The sequence below is a fragment of the Rhea pennata genome, chromosome 3, assembly GCF_028389875.1.
Source record: "Rhea pennata isolate bPtePen1 chromosome 3, bPtePen1.pri, whole genome shotgun sequence".
NCBI lineage: Eukaryota > Metazoa > Chordata > Aves > Rheiformes > Rheidae > Rhea > Rhea pennata.
Window position 1 is genome coordinate 52,669,507 of NC_084665.1, and position 20,291 is coordinate 52,689,797.

A 20,291-nucleotide genomic window follows, 5' to 3' on the forward strand; every position below is an offset into this window, starting at 1 on the left:
ATATGTGACAGTACAGGCTGGGCACTGGCTGGCTAGAAAGCATTTCAGCAGGAAAGAACTTGGGGGTTCCTGTGAATAACAAGTCGACATATGTCAGCTCCGTGTCCCTGTGGCAGAGATGAAAGACTACATTTTGGGCTATATTAACAAGAGTGTTGAAGGAAACAAATCTTTCCATTTGTTTTGTGCTGTAGATACAGTCTCATGAGCACTATGTCCAGCTTTGGACCCCATAGTGCAAGAAAGACTGGCATATTGCAGCCATGATGGAGGACTATCAAAATGAAGAGGGGGCTGGAGCCCACGACATATGAGGAGAGGTTGAGAGATATGGTTTGTTCAGCCTTAAGAAGCAGAGGCTTAAAGGGGATCTGATTGCTGTCTTCAGTTACTCAGTGTGAGGGCACAGAGATGAATTAGACTCTTCCAGAGAAGCACAAGAAAAGGACAAGAGGCCCAAATGGTCCCAAACTGATATAAAGGAAATTCTGACTAGATACTAGAAAAAAACCGTTTCACAATGATGGTAGTCTTTGGAACAGGTTGTCTAAAGATCCTTGGAGACATGCAAGATGGCTGGACAAAACTCTGAGCAACCTCGTGTAGCTTTGAAGTTTGCTCTCCTTTGAGCACACAGCTGGCAAGGAACTTGACCTGATGATTGTTAGAGAACCTTCTCAGTGTAAACTAATCTATAGTTAATAAATACTACCACACATAAGCACCTTTTAAAAAACAATATGAAACAAATGTTTACACTCAGCAGTAAAAAAAACTTAGTCTTCTAGTTCTCTCCAGTCACTACATAACATAGTCTTTTCTTCTTCGGAAAAATGACCATACAAATAATTAGAAAAAATTAAATACATTCTTCTAGAAAATTTGAATTCTCTGTCAATGACCCTAATCTATGCAGTTCAGCTTTCAGACTTGGTTAAAACATTCAGAGTGTATTAGTCTTATTTGTATCAGACCTATTTTGTCTCTGGCGCAGCTAAGAGGAAGATAGCCTTACTTACTTCACAGTATTCAGCAATACTGAATTCAGCAGTGTTTGACACTGAAGACTATAATGTGCCTGGGACTTGCCTGGGAGACTGGCACAAAATGAATCAGTCACCCTGAACAGGATAGGTCAATTCTTATCACTCAGCTTCAAGACAATTCTGACGGGTCATTTCTTTCCCACCCTGAAAGCTTTTATTTGTGCAATATGAAGACTGGTTCTACCTCTTGCTTTGTTTAACGCAAAACTTTATGAGAGATCTTAGGACAATACGAACTTCAGCACCAACAGAAACTAGTGGATTCCTTACTTTGTTTCATTTCTGCAAACACATACAGCTGTCCTACAGCCCCTGTGAAATAACCTGGATGTATAGTTTAAAAATCACTCAAATAAGAGAAAGAAAGATGTGATATTGGGAAGAAAAGACAATTAGAAGATATTCACGGTCCAACACTGCTGATAAGATATATAGGTACCTCATCAAACCTATCTTCTCTGGGTCTGTGTTGGAAAGAACACGCTTTACCAGGGAGACTAACACACACTGAACGCCATAAATAGGACCGAAGAGCTGTTCAAAACTAAGACAGCTTAGTTACCTAGGCCCTTCGAGTTCTTCACTGTGCATCAATGCATGACCAGTGTCACCAGTTACATATATCCATACATCCTCTTCCATGTTTTCTAGTGCATGTTGACATGATTATCCACATGTTCACTTTCAAGCTAGAATACTGAAAAATACTGCAGATGGAGATGACAAGAGTGACTCAAGAAAATTTGGTTTAGTCCATCCTCCTCAAACTCTTCATACTATACTTCCTTAGGAGCTTAAAGGATAAGCATATGTATAATAAACTAAATACAAGGCCTTCCATAGCAAGCACTTAGAGTTCTGCTTAGTAGATTCATTTAAAGCTGAAAAAATGCATAAAAAATGCATACAGATGAAAGTAGAAAGATTATGTCTCTTTTACATCCCATTACACATGCACATATTCTGAAAATATCAAGACTTCTCTTTAAGTTTTAAGCATGAGTATGGATTTTCTTCAAGTTAAGGAGTTATATACATTGCCTGCTGAATTTCAATTGCAGCAGAGGAAGACAGTACATCATATTGCCTTGAGAAAATAAAGCACAGATATTTACTAATTTTATTAATAATTAATAATCTGTATTTAAATAAACAGAGAGTTTATGGAAACAAAAAGTTGACATACTGATAATTGTTCAATACTCTATACTTTTCACAGCCAAAGTCCACAACTATCAGTTTGTTTCAATTTTGCCCACAGAAAACATATATAGGCATTAAAAAGTAGTATTTTAACACAGGACGTGAATCCATTTTAGAACACTAAGGAAAAAGAATGATCTATTTTAAGAAAACTAAATTAAATATCCAACACAAAGTCTTACACTAAGAGTAAAATCCTAGCTTCTTGAAAGCTATAAAAATTCCCATGGCCTTCACCCAGAGATTTCAACTAGTACCTTCGAATAAATTAAAGTTATCACTAAATATTTATGTTCCATAAGTCTATTAACTGACTTCATAACTCACTGAATAAATTCTGTTTAAAAAAAATCCAATATGGATTTTTATCAATTTGGGAAGAATTTATTATCCTATGATAGTATCTTCTCTGTACCGTTCATACGATTTTATCTCTCACTGAAAACAAAATAAGTTTTCTAATGGTAATTTTCCATAAAATACCTATTCTTGGAAGAATTCCTTTTATTACTCTTCCCAAGACACAGTGTAGTGCATAAGAGCTGGGAAATTAAGTAGTACTTCCATGTTATAAATTGTTCTTCACTTACACAAGTAGCAAAAAGCTTCTCGTCTCACAGATTTGCTCATATAGATTGCATAAATTACAAAACTATACTGTATATTAATGAATACTGAAAAAATTGCTTTGGCCTTTTTCTCAGTCATTTGCAAATATAGACAGTTGGTTTATAGACAGAGCAATTGGTTCTTCCACACATTTTATTTTTATCTATCACTTCATTCTATTTTATTTATAAGAACTTAGTGTTGCAATGCTGATTTTCATTAATACCACACTTTAATGCAATAAATTACTTAATACACATAAGCATGTTGAGTTTTATTGGTAGCTTTGTAGTCGCAATCCCTCGATTGCTTCTCTGTAAGCAAAGTGTTTTTCTCATGATTGTTAGCTTTCTCCAAGTGTATATTTCCAGAAGATCTTTAATAAGCGTTTCTTAGATAAGCCATATCTTTCCAGTAAATTCAAGTGTTCAGAACATTAAAATCAGGAGGTTAAACAATAGGACCTAGTAGTCAACAAGGTACTTTCCAGTTAATTACATAATTATCAGATTCTCTAACCTTAGTCATATAGAATAATACCTAAGTCTAAAGCTGGCAGCCAGAAAGATAGAGGTCTATCCTCTGTCACTATAGCAAAATAAGTTGTACTTTCTACTCAAATGACCAAAAGATCTGCATCAGATGTTCTGACCCTACAGAAAGTTCTGTATTGTACTGCTGATGCACCCTGCTGTCAACTTTAATGATCATACTGCTCACTTCACTGGTGTGGAAATCATTGAAGTCACACATTCTGGCAATTCAAAAACTGAGGTCTAAGCTCTGAGAGAGACAATTGATTTTCACGTCAAATTTATGGAACTCAGTTCATCTTATGTGTTCACAAATTTTTGGTTCACTTTCAAGGATTGGCTTCTGATTCAAAGTAACTCAATCTTTTTTAGCTTGTACTATTCACTCCTGTGATTGCAGTACTTTAGTTTTTTTAGTTCGTTATCTCATTTTTTTTTTCTGGCAAATGGAAAGAACGCACATGGGTACATGTTCTACCACAGCTTCATAAGGAAATAAGGCTTATGGTGTCCATGCTGCTGTTATGCTTGCCTGCCTTCATTCCTAATGGTATATACCCGTTGGTCATTTTCAGTTCAATCTGAGAAAAAGGTAGATTTCAAGCATAACTAGCTGCCTGTACATTTTGTGAAAATATTGGAGGAAAGAGGAAAGTGCTCCAGTTGAGAGGCTTCTCTCTCATGTTATTGGATAGCAAATACCTTATTAAACCCCAGCAGGAAGAGCTTCATTTTGAAACTAATCAACCAGAAAACAAAAAATGGCAGGATATCAAGCTTTGTTAGTCTTGATGTTTATTGAAGTATTCAGTGCAACTTTATTTTCACTTTGTGATTTTTCATGAAGTAGCATAAACTTCCAATGGTTAGGTTGCAAATACTAGATAGCTTTACAGAGTCCTTCTTAAGGCACAAGAACCATGAAGATATTTCTGAAGTCTCATTTTACAATGCATCTTATTTCCTTTCTTTAGAAAAATACCTTCCAAAATGATCTAATTAGGCAGTTTCTGTTCCTTGCAAACAAAGAAGATGTCAGAATAAGTCCTTCCTACCTTGTCTACTATTCTATTGCTGACAGTGAACCTGCGGGCCTCAATTTTAGTGAAATGTTTGCTGATTACAAGGAAGTTTGAAGGCCTATTGCACTGTCTCCTACTTTTTCAAGGACTGTTAGAGCTATGCTTGGTGCCTTGCATTAAGTCTCAAAATGACTGCCCACACTATCTTTGGGGGTAAAGGTGGGGACAAAGAGGAAAGGGACAACAAGAAGAAAGCTGTTGAAACTCAGCATTGGCAGAAGGGAAAAAAATTTCCTAGGTTGGGGAGATGGTATTTTTCAGTAAGTCTGCCTTTGGAGAAGCTTTGGCCATTGGCCCATTTCTCTCCTTCTTTCTGTCAAAAGACCCTGAAGTAAAGTGAGTATATATCTAAACCAGTCAATTAGACAGGGAGAAAAGGAGGAAAAGCACAGAACAGAAAAATGGAATAAACCTCAAATTAGAGGCTAAAAAAGACAACTCTAGATGTTGTAGAGAAGACATAATCCCTCATATAATGAACAACTTTACAGTTTAGAGAGATTTTTTAAAAATATCCCACTAGTTAATAACCAATATTTACACTATAATATTTTGTAGATAGTTAATCAAAGACTGTTGCCCCATGGAATTATGCATGACACAAATCCAAAATGACAGTTGAACATCAGCCCCCAACATCCAGGTGATTCAAAGAGCCTATATTAGCCTCTTTGAGCCCATGATCCCCACACTGCTGGCGAGAAAATAAGACACTTCAGACCAGCAATTCAAAAAGCCCAAGTGCTGAGAAAGAAACCACCTACAGGTAGGCCATCAAAATGCTGAATACAGGGATATATGTGAATTTCCTACTTTCTTTGGTATTCTATCAGTTGAATCAAGGCTTTAAAACAGAAATATAAGTCTACTAAAAATCTGGACCCTGAAATTCTCTTCTGAAGCCTAAGATCTACTGTCAGTAATGTCCCCTTAAATACTATTATGATTTTTTGCATATTTATCTAGGAGTCAGAATAGATGCTCAAAAGGTGCGTGACTCAGTTCATTTCTCTCTTCAGTCCACACAATCAGTTGAAAAAATCCTTAGGTGTTCACAGAAGCTGTTCTCAGAGTTAGGCAGCCACTGGTCAGGTAGCTTTTTAGACTGATTTTTCAAAAGCAGACTCTATGTAGAATTTAGTCATCTGTTTGAGGTACTGTATTTTGCACCTTATCTTTAATCCCTCATTAGGTGAAATGAAAGAGCAGATACTGCAATTCAATGAAGGAATAAAGCATTGGATAAAGCTCCCCATACATCTCTTAACTATAGTAAGCAAGGATCACAGTTGAACACTCACTCCAGTTAGCCTAGAACAGCTTGAAGGAGTAATGTTTTGGGTGAGTTTTAAGTTTTGGATGAGATTTGAAGAAAGATGAGAAATTTTTCACAGGTTGCACCTTTCAGTAAGTAGCTTTCTAACTCAGAAGTACTTACACAGCGAAATTTGGGACAGTATTTGACATCAGTAGTTGATCCATTCTCTTAAATCCGACTGAGCTCTCTGCCTCAGTAACATATCACAAAAGTGATTTTCTAATTTGCATCATTGTCTCTAAATATTTAGCCTTCCTTATATTGGCTCAAACATTTACCATTAAAACATCAAAAACAAGGTGTTTCTGAATCAGTCAGCTCTGGATTCATATGGGAAAATTCCAAAACTTTCAAGTCTCTCTTGAGCAAGCTGTTCAGGATGCACTGTAACATGCAAAACTTTTACATGCTGTCGGTCTCTAGTAATTAAAGAAAAATCAAACCACAGTTCATCACTGAACATTAGAGTGCAGCTGGTGAAACATCATTTTGGAAAAGCTTTTAGTCAAAACAAAAGCAGACAACCCAGTAATTTGTTACACCTTGGGACATGCCAATGACTTCAAATAGGAATGATCATACATGAATCTCAGCTCGAGCTGCTTTTTGAGCAACTGTTTTGCTAATGAGAACAAACATTTTGCCTGCATTTTACAAGCTTAGAAGTGCTTAGCCATGTAAGTGCTAAACATGCCATCAGACAAACTTCCCTGTTATCTGTGTTAAAAGAGTACTAACTTAAAACCTGTAAAAATGTAGCATATTTAGTATTATAAAAGAACAAGAGCTCTCTGTTCCACTCGCTGGAAGCAGAGGAACAAATAAGAGAAAAGAGGGAAAAAAATATGCAATGGGGAGTGTAAGGAAGACCTGTTAAGGCTCAACATAAGGAACATCAAACCGAAAACAAATTAATAATGTACAGATTTATTAATTTCAATTTAGTGATTGCCCCTGCAAACTTATTTCAAAATTCACAGTTATTAGTGGCTAATGGAACATTCCATAGTAGAGAAAGAACTCTACTGCTACAGCTGCTAAGGGGCCATTTGTTTTTTCACCTAAGAAGAAACAATTTTCAATTCTATGTGGTGAAAGGGAAAAGGAAAAATGATGGTCCAAATAAAAACAACTCTGTTAAAACTCAATAGTTTCCTCAACGAAATTTATACCTAAACATTTGAATATTGCATACTATTGGCAGGCAAAGTATTGTCAATAGTCAATAGCTGACACATAATTACAATTTCTGTTATAAAGATTCTTTCTGTCAGGTAACACTAGACTAAAAAGTCTGTGAAATCTTATGCAAGCTTGAATGTGTAGCTGACTGATTTGTACTGACAGGATTTTTTTTTTAAGTTAAACGACAAATTATATTTGCTGGACTTCATACAGTCTTATCGCATTGCCTGAAATCTTCATACCAGATGAACAATTAGATGACCAAAAATCCTCAGACACTATCAAATAAAATATTAAGACTAGATTGTTGTTCTGAACAAAAATACTATAATACATTTGAAATATGTCCAAAAGGCATACCAGAAATTAATTAAATATTCACGACTTAAGAGGAATTTAAGCAGAAGTCTGAAGAATGATAAAACATTACTTTTGTGCATTTTTAAAGCTAGTACCTCTCTGTAAAGGGATGGCTAACTAAAACATTCACACAATTTGACTATTCCATAGTAGATTATATATAGACTGTTGTACAATCTATGCATACTGACAACACGTAAGCATCTTCTCAGGGAAAGTAAACTCTCTAGTTGTGACTTACAAAACAAGATCCAAAACCTAAAAGTTAAAAGAAGACAAACACAGACTAGAAATATAAAAGAGCAAATTTCTAACAGTGGCACATCGGTTAAACTAGTTAAACACTAACACGACTTCCAGATTAGTGGACTCTCTGACACCATCATTACATTAGGGTTGGATGACTTTTTAAAAAACTTATCTTTTAACTTGACCGGAAGTTACATATTTCGTGAAGAAATCACTTTGAGTTTGATGGGGTATTTTATTCAGGAGAACAAATCAAGTAACACTAATTGTTCCTCTGGCCTTAAACTATTAATCTAAAATCTGACAAAACAAATGAAAGGCAGACAAATTAGAAGAGTGGGAGATGAAGTAGTAAAACATTGTCTAAATGATGTAAAAATTCAGCTAATACATGTACGCTTTCTGTAGAAAATAATTTTTCAGTCTTACCTATGAAGCTGCAATTTAAAAGTATGACAAGCTCATTTCTTAGAGATTTCTTACAACAAAAAAGAGTAGCTAGGGTATTCTAGTAAGGCCTAGATAGAAGTTTTATAAGCACATCTTCTAAAAGGTTTCTTAGCCATATAGAACACTTCTCCTCCACACCAAACACTGAACAGGAGAAAATCATTAATCTGAAAAAGAGAGCTGAAGGACATGTAAAGAAAGTCAAAGAAAAAGGGAGCATGCAGCAACAGAAAACTGTAGAAAGAGGTCAGTAGACTTGATCTGGGAAGTAAGAACACATGTTTTCAATTTCTATGAAAAAATTGAGAGGTTAGGTTTTATCAAATTCTGGCTGTTAATGTTAGTAGGCTACATACACATCTTTGCCTGAATGGCTACAGCTAAGATGTCTAATGCAAAGCACTAATGTCTGATTAAATCAATAGCAATAGGAGAGTAAGAAAAGCAGGAGCATGTTTTATTTTTTCCGTAAGTTTCTCTAAATCAAATGATTAGTCTTAAAACAGAAGACCTGGATACTCAGAGAACACAGTCAGGTCATATAGTACCTTCCATAATTCTATACAAACTGGACTTGAAATAAAAGGAAACTAATTTAGAGCATACGGATTTTTTAGAAAACCTGTAAAACATTATTACAAAAGGATATATTTAAAAATGAAATGGAAATACTTCATTTCATAAACCATGAGCTTAATCAGATAACTCTTACATAAAAATAACAGAAAAGATATCCCATCTAAATAATTATTGAAAGAATGAAAGATCTACTAAACTTAGTACTTTAGAAGACTAAATATCTAGACATATTTTCAAGAACAAATGGTTAAGTCCAAGTTATGCACAAATTGTTCCTCATTTCAAATAATAATGATGAGATGTAATGTTTAGCTCTTACAACAGAGAAACTAATGGATGCCTCACGTACACAAGATGGACAAATAGGAAAATAAAGTATTGCATCCTTTGATTTGTGTTTACATCACTTTTGGTACAGAATATTGTGTACTGCCTACCAACAACACACAAGGATCTCAGTAATATAATTATCGGTAACGAAATAGGCATCAAAACATAACTGTAAAGGTCTATGCTTCCTACAAATGTTTTTGTATATGGGACCTCAATACTGTGCCATGGTTCTTTCAAGGCATTCAAGATTTTTCCTCATACACTCATATCAACAGCATATTTTATATGTTTTACCCTTGTCACTTAGCATGCAGGACTTTTGTACTCACTGCAGTATATAATTCTTTAGACAAGTGATAAAATACTTTCCATCGCAAAAAAATCACTAAGCTAGCATGATCCTAAAAAGTCTAATGATATTAACTTTCAATAAAGAATTATGTGCTATTCATGGATTTCTACTATTAAACTGAAAATAAATCTGTATTTGCTCTTGCCACTGAGATCTTGATATCCTTTACAGAAACATGCATGCAGAGTAACTTTTTTAAATGTAAATCTTGTTTTTAAACAGACAAGAATACAAACTTTAAAATGCACATTCACAGGTGCATTCATAAGGGTAAGAAAAGCTTAACTGTGTGTGTACTGTTTTATTTTAACACATGCAGTTTTTATTATCTAATCAAAATTCTGTTCTGCCAGGTAAATGGCCTTGATTCTTCAGTTAAAGTTCTATTCTGCCTCTAGAATTGCATTGTTCTCAGGCACAATCTCTGAGTTATTTAAACCCACCAGAGATAAGACTACATTAAGCAGCATATTTGTAATGTGCCCACAGAGTCAGATTATAATTAGGAAACACAGGATCTCCACACAGCAGCCCTTCAGCACATTGTGTCCACACGCTGGATACACACTTTTATGACAAAGTACTTCATCTTATCTGACATGTGTTTTATCTAAGAAAGGCAGTTATCAGAGAGCAGTAAATTCTCCAGCAAAAATCATGCAACTGTCCTATCAAAATGAAAATCTGTGGCAAACTGCTTACATGAATGTCAAATATATCAAGGTATTGGCTATTGCTGGGAGGAACCACTCAGACTTCATGGGATTTTTTCTGTTAGACATATAAAAAAAGATTAGAATTTTTATCATCATATCAACAGCATTGTTTTGTACTATCTTTTGGCTTTACAGCAATTGCCATCTCACAATTGTTAAGAAAATTTACTATGAAAAAAGAAAACCCTCTTCAAATTCTACAGATTGCTTCAGTTAAAAGTAGACTAGGCATATATATTAAGTGACAGTTTCAAATAGAAGGAGAAAACTTCCATTTCCTTGTATAGGCACCAGCCCTTTCTGCTTGCACCAGGGCAGCTGGCTTCTTCTCCTCTGTGGAGAACTTGCGGGAGCACAGTCATAGCAAAAATCATACTGGGTTAGTAATCACCCATACTGGATTAGTAGATCCCAGCTTTCAGAAGTGACATTTAGATCTTCTCTTCTTTCCCGTGTTCTCTCACTTTCTCCAGCTGCAGATGGAGAGAGTAGATGCTATGCTGTTTCTCCCATTCTTCTTCAATGACGCTTACACTAGTGACAAGAGGAGACTGTGAGTCAAGGGACAACATCCAGAGGTTGACAGCTACAGACACTGCCTGCTGCCTCAATTCCTCTCAGCATTCGTATTTGGCAGCAGTTGTTGGAGCAGACTGTACAAAAAGAATCAGCTGCATTAGGGATCTTAGCTAGTAAGCTCCTGTTGCTCCTACCCAAGCACTGATGCAGGCTTATTCATGCTATTCTACATGTAACAGTCAACCTTAGATTTATGCTGTAATTGACTATTTTAACTAGAACAATATGGTATTACACAGCTGTTTCGAGGGTGAGAAGGGAGACTGATTTGTCTGAAAAATAAAGTAACTTCTTAGTTGTGGTATGTGATTCCCCTTCTCCTCCCTTCAAATGGCATCTTTAGAAAAGCAGCAAAACTGTTAAAGTGAAAATTTTCAATTTTCATCTCTTTTCTTCCAGTTTAAAAGTCACTTAATTATCATTAATTTTTCTGATATTAGTAGCAGCAGAGCCATAAAGTGGTCATAAGCCAGCCTCTTATGCAAGAAGAGGTAGGATCATAATAAAATTCAGGTTGGAAGGGACCTCAGGAGGTCTCCAGGCCAACCACCTGCTCCAAGCAGAGTTAGCAATGAGATCTGACCATGTTGGTCAGGGCTTTTCCAGTTGGGTCTTGAAAACTTCCAAGGGCAGAGACTGCACAGTCTCTCTTCGCAATCTGTTCCAGTGCTTCAGCGTCCTCACAGTGAAAAACCTTTTCCTTATACTCTGAACCTCTCATGCCAATTTATGCCGGTTGCCTTCTGTCCTCCCATCATGCACCATAGTGGCTTTGTCTTCCTGACAACCTCCTCAAAGGTACCTGGGGAGCTAGAAGCTTTTTCATCTCCAAGCTGAAGACATTCAGTTCACTCAGCCTGTTCTCATGCAGAATGTGCTCCAGTTGCCTGAGGTAGACAGAATCCAGCTCCAGTGTCTGCCCATGGCAGGCAAACACTGCCTCTTACACCATCTTTATTTTGCATCGGAGTCTCTCTATGCTGCCTATCTCCTTCCTAGGTCAGTTTTCCCTATTGTTTCTCTGCCCCATTCTCACTCTAGTCACCTCTTTTTTGGCTTTCTCTTCCTCTTAAAGAGGCTTCATGTCAATACATCTTTCCAATCGTACATTCCAGGCACTGTCTCCTTCCCCCTGGCATATGGAAGGCACATGCCTACCTGCAATTGTGAGAGGCACACCCCATAGGCCATGCTTTTACTTAAAATTAATTCAATACTCTAACTGAAAAGTATGTTTTAAATTTTTACTTATATTTCTTATATAATCTGAGCTGATTTTGTACAGTGCTGAACATTCTCATCTAATTCAGCAATGGAATTAAGCACATTTATCTTTAAATGTAGGAATACTTTTTTTCATCAATAACAAAAGGTTATATAAAAGTATAAGTATGTGATGCCAATTCAGGTGGTATTTAATTCATTCTAATGACTGTGTCAAACTAAACTAAATTTAGGACTCTAGAAGGACCTAAATACCACAGATATTTCTAGGCAGGTGCACCTCTGGCACACACAGAATTGTTCTAAAAGACATGATTTTTAGATTTAATTGTGATAAACATCATTGCACCTAAATTCTTAGCAACTAAGCATCTTAGCCTGAGCCCAATCAAGATCTAGACACTAGGGCTCAAATTCAGTTTCAGATCTAAATCCTATTGAATTCACAATCTTATTCTTTCTTTTGAAGCATCAATATGGTACAAATATTTCAAGATTCTTTGGGTGAGAGAACAGAAATGAACCTCAATTTCTTTATGATTGTACAGAGAACTCAGCTGGAGGGGAGGTGGAGTCTTTGCTCCCAGCATAACTTCTTAATTTTAAACAGCCGCCCAACAGCCATCCAAGTTTCCCTACTTTCAGAGACAAGCCGAGTCTTTCTTCCCCTTTCTTTTGATTTTTTTGCGTGATAGTACCATTTCAGTAAAGAGATGGAGATGTCATTACTCCTCTATTCCAACTCCAATTACTTGTAATGTGTGATTTAAGGCATTCTGCCTAGATAGATAAGTTTCACCCCCTTCAAGTAAGAGGCCTTCTCTTTCCCAGGGAAGTGATCCAGCCACTTTTTTGTTTTGTGTAAGATGATGCTATCTTCTTTTTTTTAAAAAAAAAATCACGCTCATCAGCTTTCAAAGAATACGCACACAAATTCTTAGGAAAGGGTTCTGGACTCTGGGTCCAGAGAAGGGTAGATGGTTTCTAAGTCACCCCTATCTTTCACATTTTTCTATTGGCTAGCTCTAGATGCATGCAAAACCACATGTGGGAAATGCCGACCTCATATAATTTGCTACTCTGCAAGCTGGCTGCTTTAAATCTTTTTCTGAGACTATTAACTATTGCATAATACTTTGTTCTGAGTTCCTATACCTGGAGCCAAGCATTTGAAAACTAGATGCCTGCTTCATTCAATGACCCACATACTCAGACCATCGTAGGATTTTACCTTCTATGATCAATCCATAAACATTTAAGAGTTTTTATCTCATATACATAAAAGAATTTAACCTGACATTTGCTCTTTTATAGTTGTTTTAAGTATGCAGTTTAAAATAGTTTTATCCTAATGCCAGAACTGACTGAATTTGACAACTGTCTCTGCAATCCATATTTAAAATAGTCAGTGTGAATATTCTATTCATTAGTTCATAAAAAATGGTTAGCAGAGGAGTCTTGAAACATCACTGTCATTATGTTTTAAAAGCAATTTAGATTTACCTCCTCGTAAGTATGAAATTTAAAACATTCCAACGTCTTTCTCTATGTAAAATACTGTGGAAAAAAATCAATGACGTGATTTAAGACAATTAGAAATGTCAATCAAAAACATGAAATGGATTCTAATTGACAGTCTGCTTATTATCCGTTTTCAGTCATATGACAATTATAAAAAAAGATATACTAGAGATTCAAGTGGGTAACAGATTTTCATAAATTAAACAGCGCTGATTTCTTCATACTTGAGAATATTAAGCAAATCTTTCCACTTTGGCTACGGAAAATATAACCTTCCCTCACATCTGCAAAAATTAAGGGCCAATTTTAAAGTCTTTTAAAATATCAAAAGCAGAATGATTAAATCATATGAATTATAGCTGAAAAACACAATATGAAATACAGACTCTCAGAAGACACTATGATCTTTTATAGTAAGTAGTGGTTTTTTTGTATATTCTGCTTTTGCATTATACTATCAATATGGCCATTACAGTAAAAACAAGTAGGTATTTGGAAGGGTACATAACTTTCTGAAGGAAAATAAAAACCTCTTTGAATTGAAACTTTTCCTGATTGGATATAATGTAAGTGAAGTGGCTCATCAGTTCAGCTGCATGACTGTTAAGGGCTAGCACAATGGAGGAGGTAAGAATATGCCGCAGGAGCAGGCAGGACTGTAGCAGCCACTACCATTGGTAGTTTACACTGTTAGGGAACTATATGTCAAGTCTGCACTGCTGTGAAACAAAATGCTGAGTTGCTTTTAACTTAGGTTTAACCAGGATCCCAGCCTAATTCACTGAATAGCCCCACAAATGTTTATATTGCACAGAGGAAGAATAAATGTCCAGGGGTGAAGACCAAACCTTTCAATTGCACTGCAAGTTTATGTTGCCGTAAATGTTCATCGAATTACTCTATGAGAACTCACATTCACAACGAGCTTAAATAAATTACGATGGCAATGTTTCTGAGAAGCGGCATTCCCACCCATACAGCCTGCCCTGACACTATACTCTTGTTAACTTTAATAATTGTCAGAGCTGATCCAACCACCCATGCAGCTGCAAGAAACACCAGTATAAATGCAAGAGGTAAGGCAGAAGCATGCAGACAGGGCAAGGAGGAGTGTGGGACAGAGCAGCCTTACAGCAGCAGGGGCTTTACTTGCCTGCATCCCTAAGACTACAGTTTGACACTGAATTAGTTTAAACACACAGATATACTTTTCAGCAGGATCAGTTCTATCTGCTGACATGGTATAACTATATACACGTACACAATAAGGGGCAGTCCTAATAAACAGCTTGAAACAGAAAATAGAGAGAAATCACCTTCAGAGCAGTGACAGTTTAAATTGACATATAGTATTCACTGAACTATACTTGCAGACTGTACAAAATTGCTATTGTTAAACTGAAATAGCTCCCTCAAAATGGACATACTACTGCCCAATAAACATTTATCAAAATATGCCTTTAACTTGACATATGCTTACGCATTTTTTTCTGCTTTTTCCAATTAAATTGGCTATTCTAATAAAAAGGTAAAACACGTTTTTGTAAAAGCCACTTTCCTATAGCCTTAAAACTAATGATTACACACTGTCACTCCTACAATGCAGAAATAGTTTTAGTTACGCAGTGTGAATGAATATGAACAGAATATCAAATCCCAGGTTTCAGAATGTAAATGAGTCACATTAACTCTGTGTTTAAAATGAAACTCTTGCTGTGAGTTATCATCCAGTGTAAAGAAGTCCTTTACAACACACAATACAGAGATTATTGCATGAAAGAGGAGTTTAAACGTCAGACTGAGATCTCAATCCAGTCTAGGCTACAGATGAGGACTAAATCAGGAACAGAGGGATGGAAATCTAAAACTGCAATCCAAATAACCTTTATTCAGTTTAAAAGCAATTACACTTCTTTTAGGAGATGGGAGCTGTGCTTCTGCACATACCTAAGATTCTCCCAGGTTGAATAGCTCTACTTTGGTATTTGTGACCCAGGAACCGAACAGTTCTTAGCATCATTCCCCATATAAATCCATCTAGCAAACATTCTCACTTTATGCCTCACATACAGGCAAGATGAGGTCCCTTATTAACAGTATTTTCTGACTGCTTTCATGCAATGCAGATGGAATAGTGGTGTCTTCTATTTAAAGCTTATTGGTATACACACTAAGCCAGGAGGGAGATCCGAATTCAGTACTATGGCCAGAGGAGATCAATTGCATATTACAGAAGGGTACTCCAACTTACACAGCAACAGTGCTACTAAAGGAGTACCTGTAGAGGAAAGATAAACTCTATCCTTCTTTTTGAAGCCCTGGCTCTGCACAGTGATGAATTCAAGGTTCACGAAAAAAACAAAAATGAGAACATGGATTAGTAGCTTTATTGACTCAGTATTCACAAAAGAGGATGTCTTAAGCTCCAGTTCAGCTCCAAAAACATCAGATCCAACCTAGCCAGCAGCAGTAGACCTAAAATTCTGAAACCCAAACTCCCAGGCTCCTGCATGGAATGACACATTCACAGCACTATATTGTTTAGTGACTTTCCCACCTTATCTTGCTCTTCTAGCCCTATGAATCTTTACTTTTTTGCATCACATTAACAGAATTTTGAAAAGATAGTTGGAGACTATTCCCTATACCATTTTTTCCAACCCATCTACTCTGTAGCTTGCTGGTTAAGAAATCCTTCTAAAAGGTGAGAGATAAAGACTTGAAATCCCTACCTACTTTTCCCTTTTAATAGGAAAATAAACCGTCTCTCTCCAAATGTTCTTTTACTACTAGATTATTAAAGAAAAGGGGGGAACTAATATTTATTCTCTCATGCAAAAGAGCGGAAGGCATAAAACAAGCTTTGCTAAATTCTGGGAAAGAATAACCAACTGTTTGGAGAGGTTCAGAGGTATCCTTTGCTGCCCAGATTCACACGCAAACATTTTTCTACTTGCTACTGTGCACAGAAATTTTTAGTTGTATTCCTACTTCTACCCATATTACATGAGAAGTCAAAACACCTAACATGGCACTCTTGATTCCAGTTGGAAGAGTAAACAATTCAAATTTAAGTGTCATTATGCCTAGCTTGTTAGTGTAGAAGAGCTTTATCGAATCTAGTTCTAAATCTGAACTGCTACATACATTTTGAGGTTTTAAAGGAAATAATATATAACAAAACACATTCTTCAGTTCAGAAACAATATTCTTGGTGAATCTTTATTAAGTAATACATTTAAATTAATATATTTTAGATATAACATTCCAAAGCTGAGGAAACTCCTAAATATTCTACCAGAATTGCCAGAGGTATATATTTCTGTACTGACCACTGTCTGGTTCCTGGCTACAAAGTTAGACTTGGAAAGACAACTTTATCGACATTAACTTTATGAAAAATGACTTAGTGAGATGCTCTATGCATAAGCAATATCAAAGAATTCTGGAATCTTTACTACAATATTTACAGCCATATATGCATAATGGTATCCTGTTAGACTCTATGCTAAGAGTTTAAGCCTCACTGAACGCTTGCACCAAATCCATACCTATTTCCTTGATCTGGAGATGCTGAACATGTTACCGACAACATTGTTCCTTGGCATTCTGTTAACAAAAAGAATTACTATGCCTTAACTATGTTAGTCTGCTCTGTCTTTAACCCTCCAATCAATTCCTAAGCTTCCCATGACAACTTCATCTATGATGTCAACCTTTGAGAAGCAAGTGCTTAATAAATTTGAAGCTCCATTTAATCAGCTGCTGGAGAAGAAAAAATGAATTCCCACTTCTGCATGGACATAGACTGGCAGTGAGATATTATTCCTAACTCTACCCTAACATTTTCAGCATTGACCCCAGGAAAATAATTCCAGTGGCTGCCTGTCCTCATTCAGAGTGTTTGCAAGAAACAACCATGGCATTATGAATCTTCCAGGACTCCTAACAGCTTCCCTACCTCATAAGTAAGAAGTTACGAACAGACTCTGTGGAAAGGATCAGACTTTTGTTAACCCCACTGTTGACAGGGCACCAAGCGAGGAGGGCTGCAATGGAACCGGCTGCCCAGAGAGGTCAGGGAATCTGCTCTTGGGGCTCATGGCTCAGCAAGGCAGAGCTGTGGCTGACCTGGTCTAGTGCCAGCAATAGGCCCAGTTTAAATGGGAGGTTGGACTAGGTGACCTCCAGAGGTCCCTGCAAACCGCCATTTCCACGATTTAATGAGCAGCCCAAGAGGCAACAGATTTGCCCCTTTGCTGATTTTACAGGGTATTATGTAGTTTAACATTCTGTTAATGTTTAGAAAGCTAGAATCATAGCTATACGTTAAAACTGTAATTATTTAAAACAAAACTTAAATTCTGATTAAACTGATAGCTTAAGCCCAGTCATCAGCCAAAAGTCATTCTTTTTTAAAATGATGTAAGTAGATTTTTCAAACCCTGCTGAAACTCTGCTGATTCTTCCAGACTAACTCAAGTATCTTTTACTTATCAATGCATGAACAAATATATGCAAATATCCCTATGAATCAAAATTTTGTCTGGAGAAGAGGAAATGTCTTTAAAATCTTTAAAAATTAATCCTTAAACTCACTGAAGTATTACAGTCCATGCCATATATCTCTAGAATTAAATACAAACGAACCAAACAACTTTTAAAGCAAAACCCCAGTTGTTTCTGCTTTACAGTCATTCTAGTAAGGTCAAGAATGCTTTAATTTTACTAACACTGGAAAATATGTTTATTTATACAATTTCTTTTCCATTTGAAGTTTGTTTAAAAATGGACTTTTTTTAAAAAAATGCTGTTATAGATAACAAGCCCAGAGGGACTGCAATAGGGTAACTGTTTAAGTAAAACAGGCAAAATCATGTGTTTCATAGCTGTTGTCACAAGAATATATACAACAAAAAACCCTGACAAGACAAGACTTCCTCACAACTTGAATTGTACCCCAAAGTAAACAAATAAACAAAAACCTATCCAGGAGTTTAAGTACAGATATGTGCTTATAATAGCTTGTCCAAATTCATGTTGAACATTTGCATTCTGTACTATTTTTTAGTCCTAAAATCTAATAGAAGCAGTCAAATAAACCAATACAATAAAAAAGCGTCCAATCCTAGTATTTTCACTTGCATATCTCTAAAATCATTCAGAGTTCAATCAATTAATGAAAGAAAGGGTATTTTTTTTTGTCTTGCTCATTCTAAGAACTACCACATGTGGAATCAACATCTATTTCCAACTGAGTATTGTCTTATCATGTGAAAGCCTTTTATTGTTTTTCAAGTTTATTTTAAGAATGAAACGTATTTTCCAGATCCTTGCGATCCTATGTGACATTCACACCAAATTTATACTACAAAGCAACAGTAGATGAACATGTTTCCATACAACACTACAGTATCCCGTGACAGGAGTCAGGTAAACACAAGGCGGTAAGCCTTGCACATGATTCCACAGGCTAGTACTTTAACACAACATGCATCGTCAACACAAAATAATACAGAAATATGGTAACACTAAAGCAATGCACTCTGAGAAGCAAAGCATCAAAACTTCCACAGGCACAGGCTGTTAGCTTATGATAACACTTTGGTAAAGTCTGAAAGTAATTTCAGCAACTAACAAACTCCAAATAAAGTCTTAGCAACCCACACACCTTCCTGACAAGCTCTGTCCCCAGTTCTGGTTTGTTAGGCTTCCTGGGCACGTGAGAGTAATTCAATTAACACCACCTCTACACTAGCAGCAGACATACCACGGTGTTTTTCATCATGGCTTTGACAGTGAATCCATCGCTGACCTGCTGCTTGCTTTTCTTCACGTGCCCCAGTGGCTCCTGCTGCTGGGGCCGCCTGTCACCTACGGCCTTCGGGGGGCTCGAACCCGCCTTCTCCACTACCATCTCCCCAGCCGCGTCCGCGAGGGACAAGAACCAAAACACAGGCTGAAAAAAAGCCCAGCCCAGTGAGTTAGAAAATGCAGTGCGTCTGCCTCTGCCCCCCTCCCAGCCACCGCCACAGCCCCTCTCGTACCCCCCGCTCCTTCTCCGCCCCTGCCCCGCGCCACCCGCTGGGAGCCCCTTTCTGCGAGCCCAGCTCGCCCTCCTCCTCCTCCTCCGGCCCCCTGCAGCACCACTTGCTCCTCCCGGCCGCCGCCTGCCCTTCCTCACCCCTGCGCCACCCGCCAGGGCCCCTCGCCGGGGTCCGTTGGGGGCGGGGCGCGCGTCCGCACTCGCGCTCGTCGCTAGGCAACGCGTCAACAACCCGCCGCCTTCCCGGCGGCCGTCACGTGCGCGGCCAAGCGCGAGGCGTGCGCGGGCCGCCGACCGCCCAGCGACCCGCGCGCGACTGGGCCGCTCCACGCAAACCGGCACGGAGCAGTGAAAGAGCGAAAACAAAAATTCAAACAAAAAGAAAAAAAAAAAAAAAGAAAACGGTGGCGGTCACGTGAGGCGAGCCGGCAGGTGTGAAGCCGCGAGAACTACGTTACCCAGAGGGCCCCGCGCACGCGCAGGCCGCTCGCGCTCGCGCCCGAGCCGCCGCGCGGGGCGCGTGCGCGCGCCCCCGCCTCCCCCCACCCCGCTCCCCGCCTCCCCGTCCCCCCGCCCCTCGCGCCGCGGCCATGATAGGTGAGTAAGCGCGTCAGGGAGCCCGGATGCGCGTCTGCCCGCCTCCCCCGCCTCCTCCGCTGCCGGGCCCGCGGCGGCCCCCCGCGGGCACGTCCGCCGGCCCGGCCCCGGGAGGGGGCGCGGGGGAGCCTGTGCGGGCTGGGCCCGGTGGCGGCGGCCGCCGCGGGGCTTCGCGTGCCCCCGCCCTGCGGCACGTGAGCGGCGGCGGCCGGGTGGGCCAGGCGGGCCAGGCCTCGGCCGGGCCTTGTCGCGAAGGTCGCCGCTTGTCACCCTTTCCGGGCAGCTACGTGACCGTGGCCAGGCGAGCAT

At 38.3% G+C, this 20,291-nt stretch overlaps 1 protein-coding gene across 1 annotated transcript in view; it reads right to left on the reverse strand.

The window, feature by feature from the left end:
- The window catches only part of PACRG (parkin coregulated), a 265,771-nt gene extending 246,230 nt beyond the window's left edge, over window positions 1-19,541 (reverse strand). The window contains exons 1-2 of the mRNA XM_062572310.1: window positions 19,524-19,541; window positions 19,110-19,298 (exon numbers count right to left, since the gene is read on the reverse strand). Of these exons, the coding sequence (XP_062428294.1) occupies window positions 19,110-19,256 (147 nt within the window). The 5' untranslated portion in view covers window positions 19,257-19,298; window positions 19,524-19,541. The remainder of the gene's footprint in view (window positions 1-19,109; window positions 19,299-19,523) is intronic.
- Window positions 19,542-20,291: the final 750 nt, after the last annotated feature.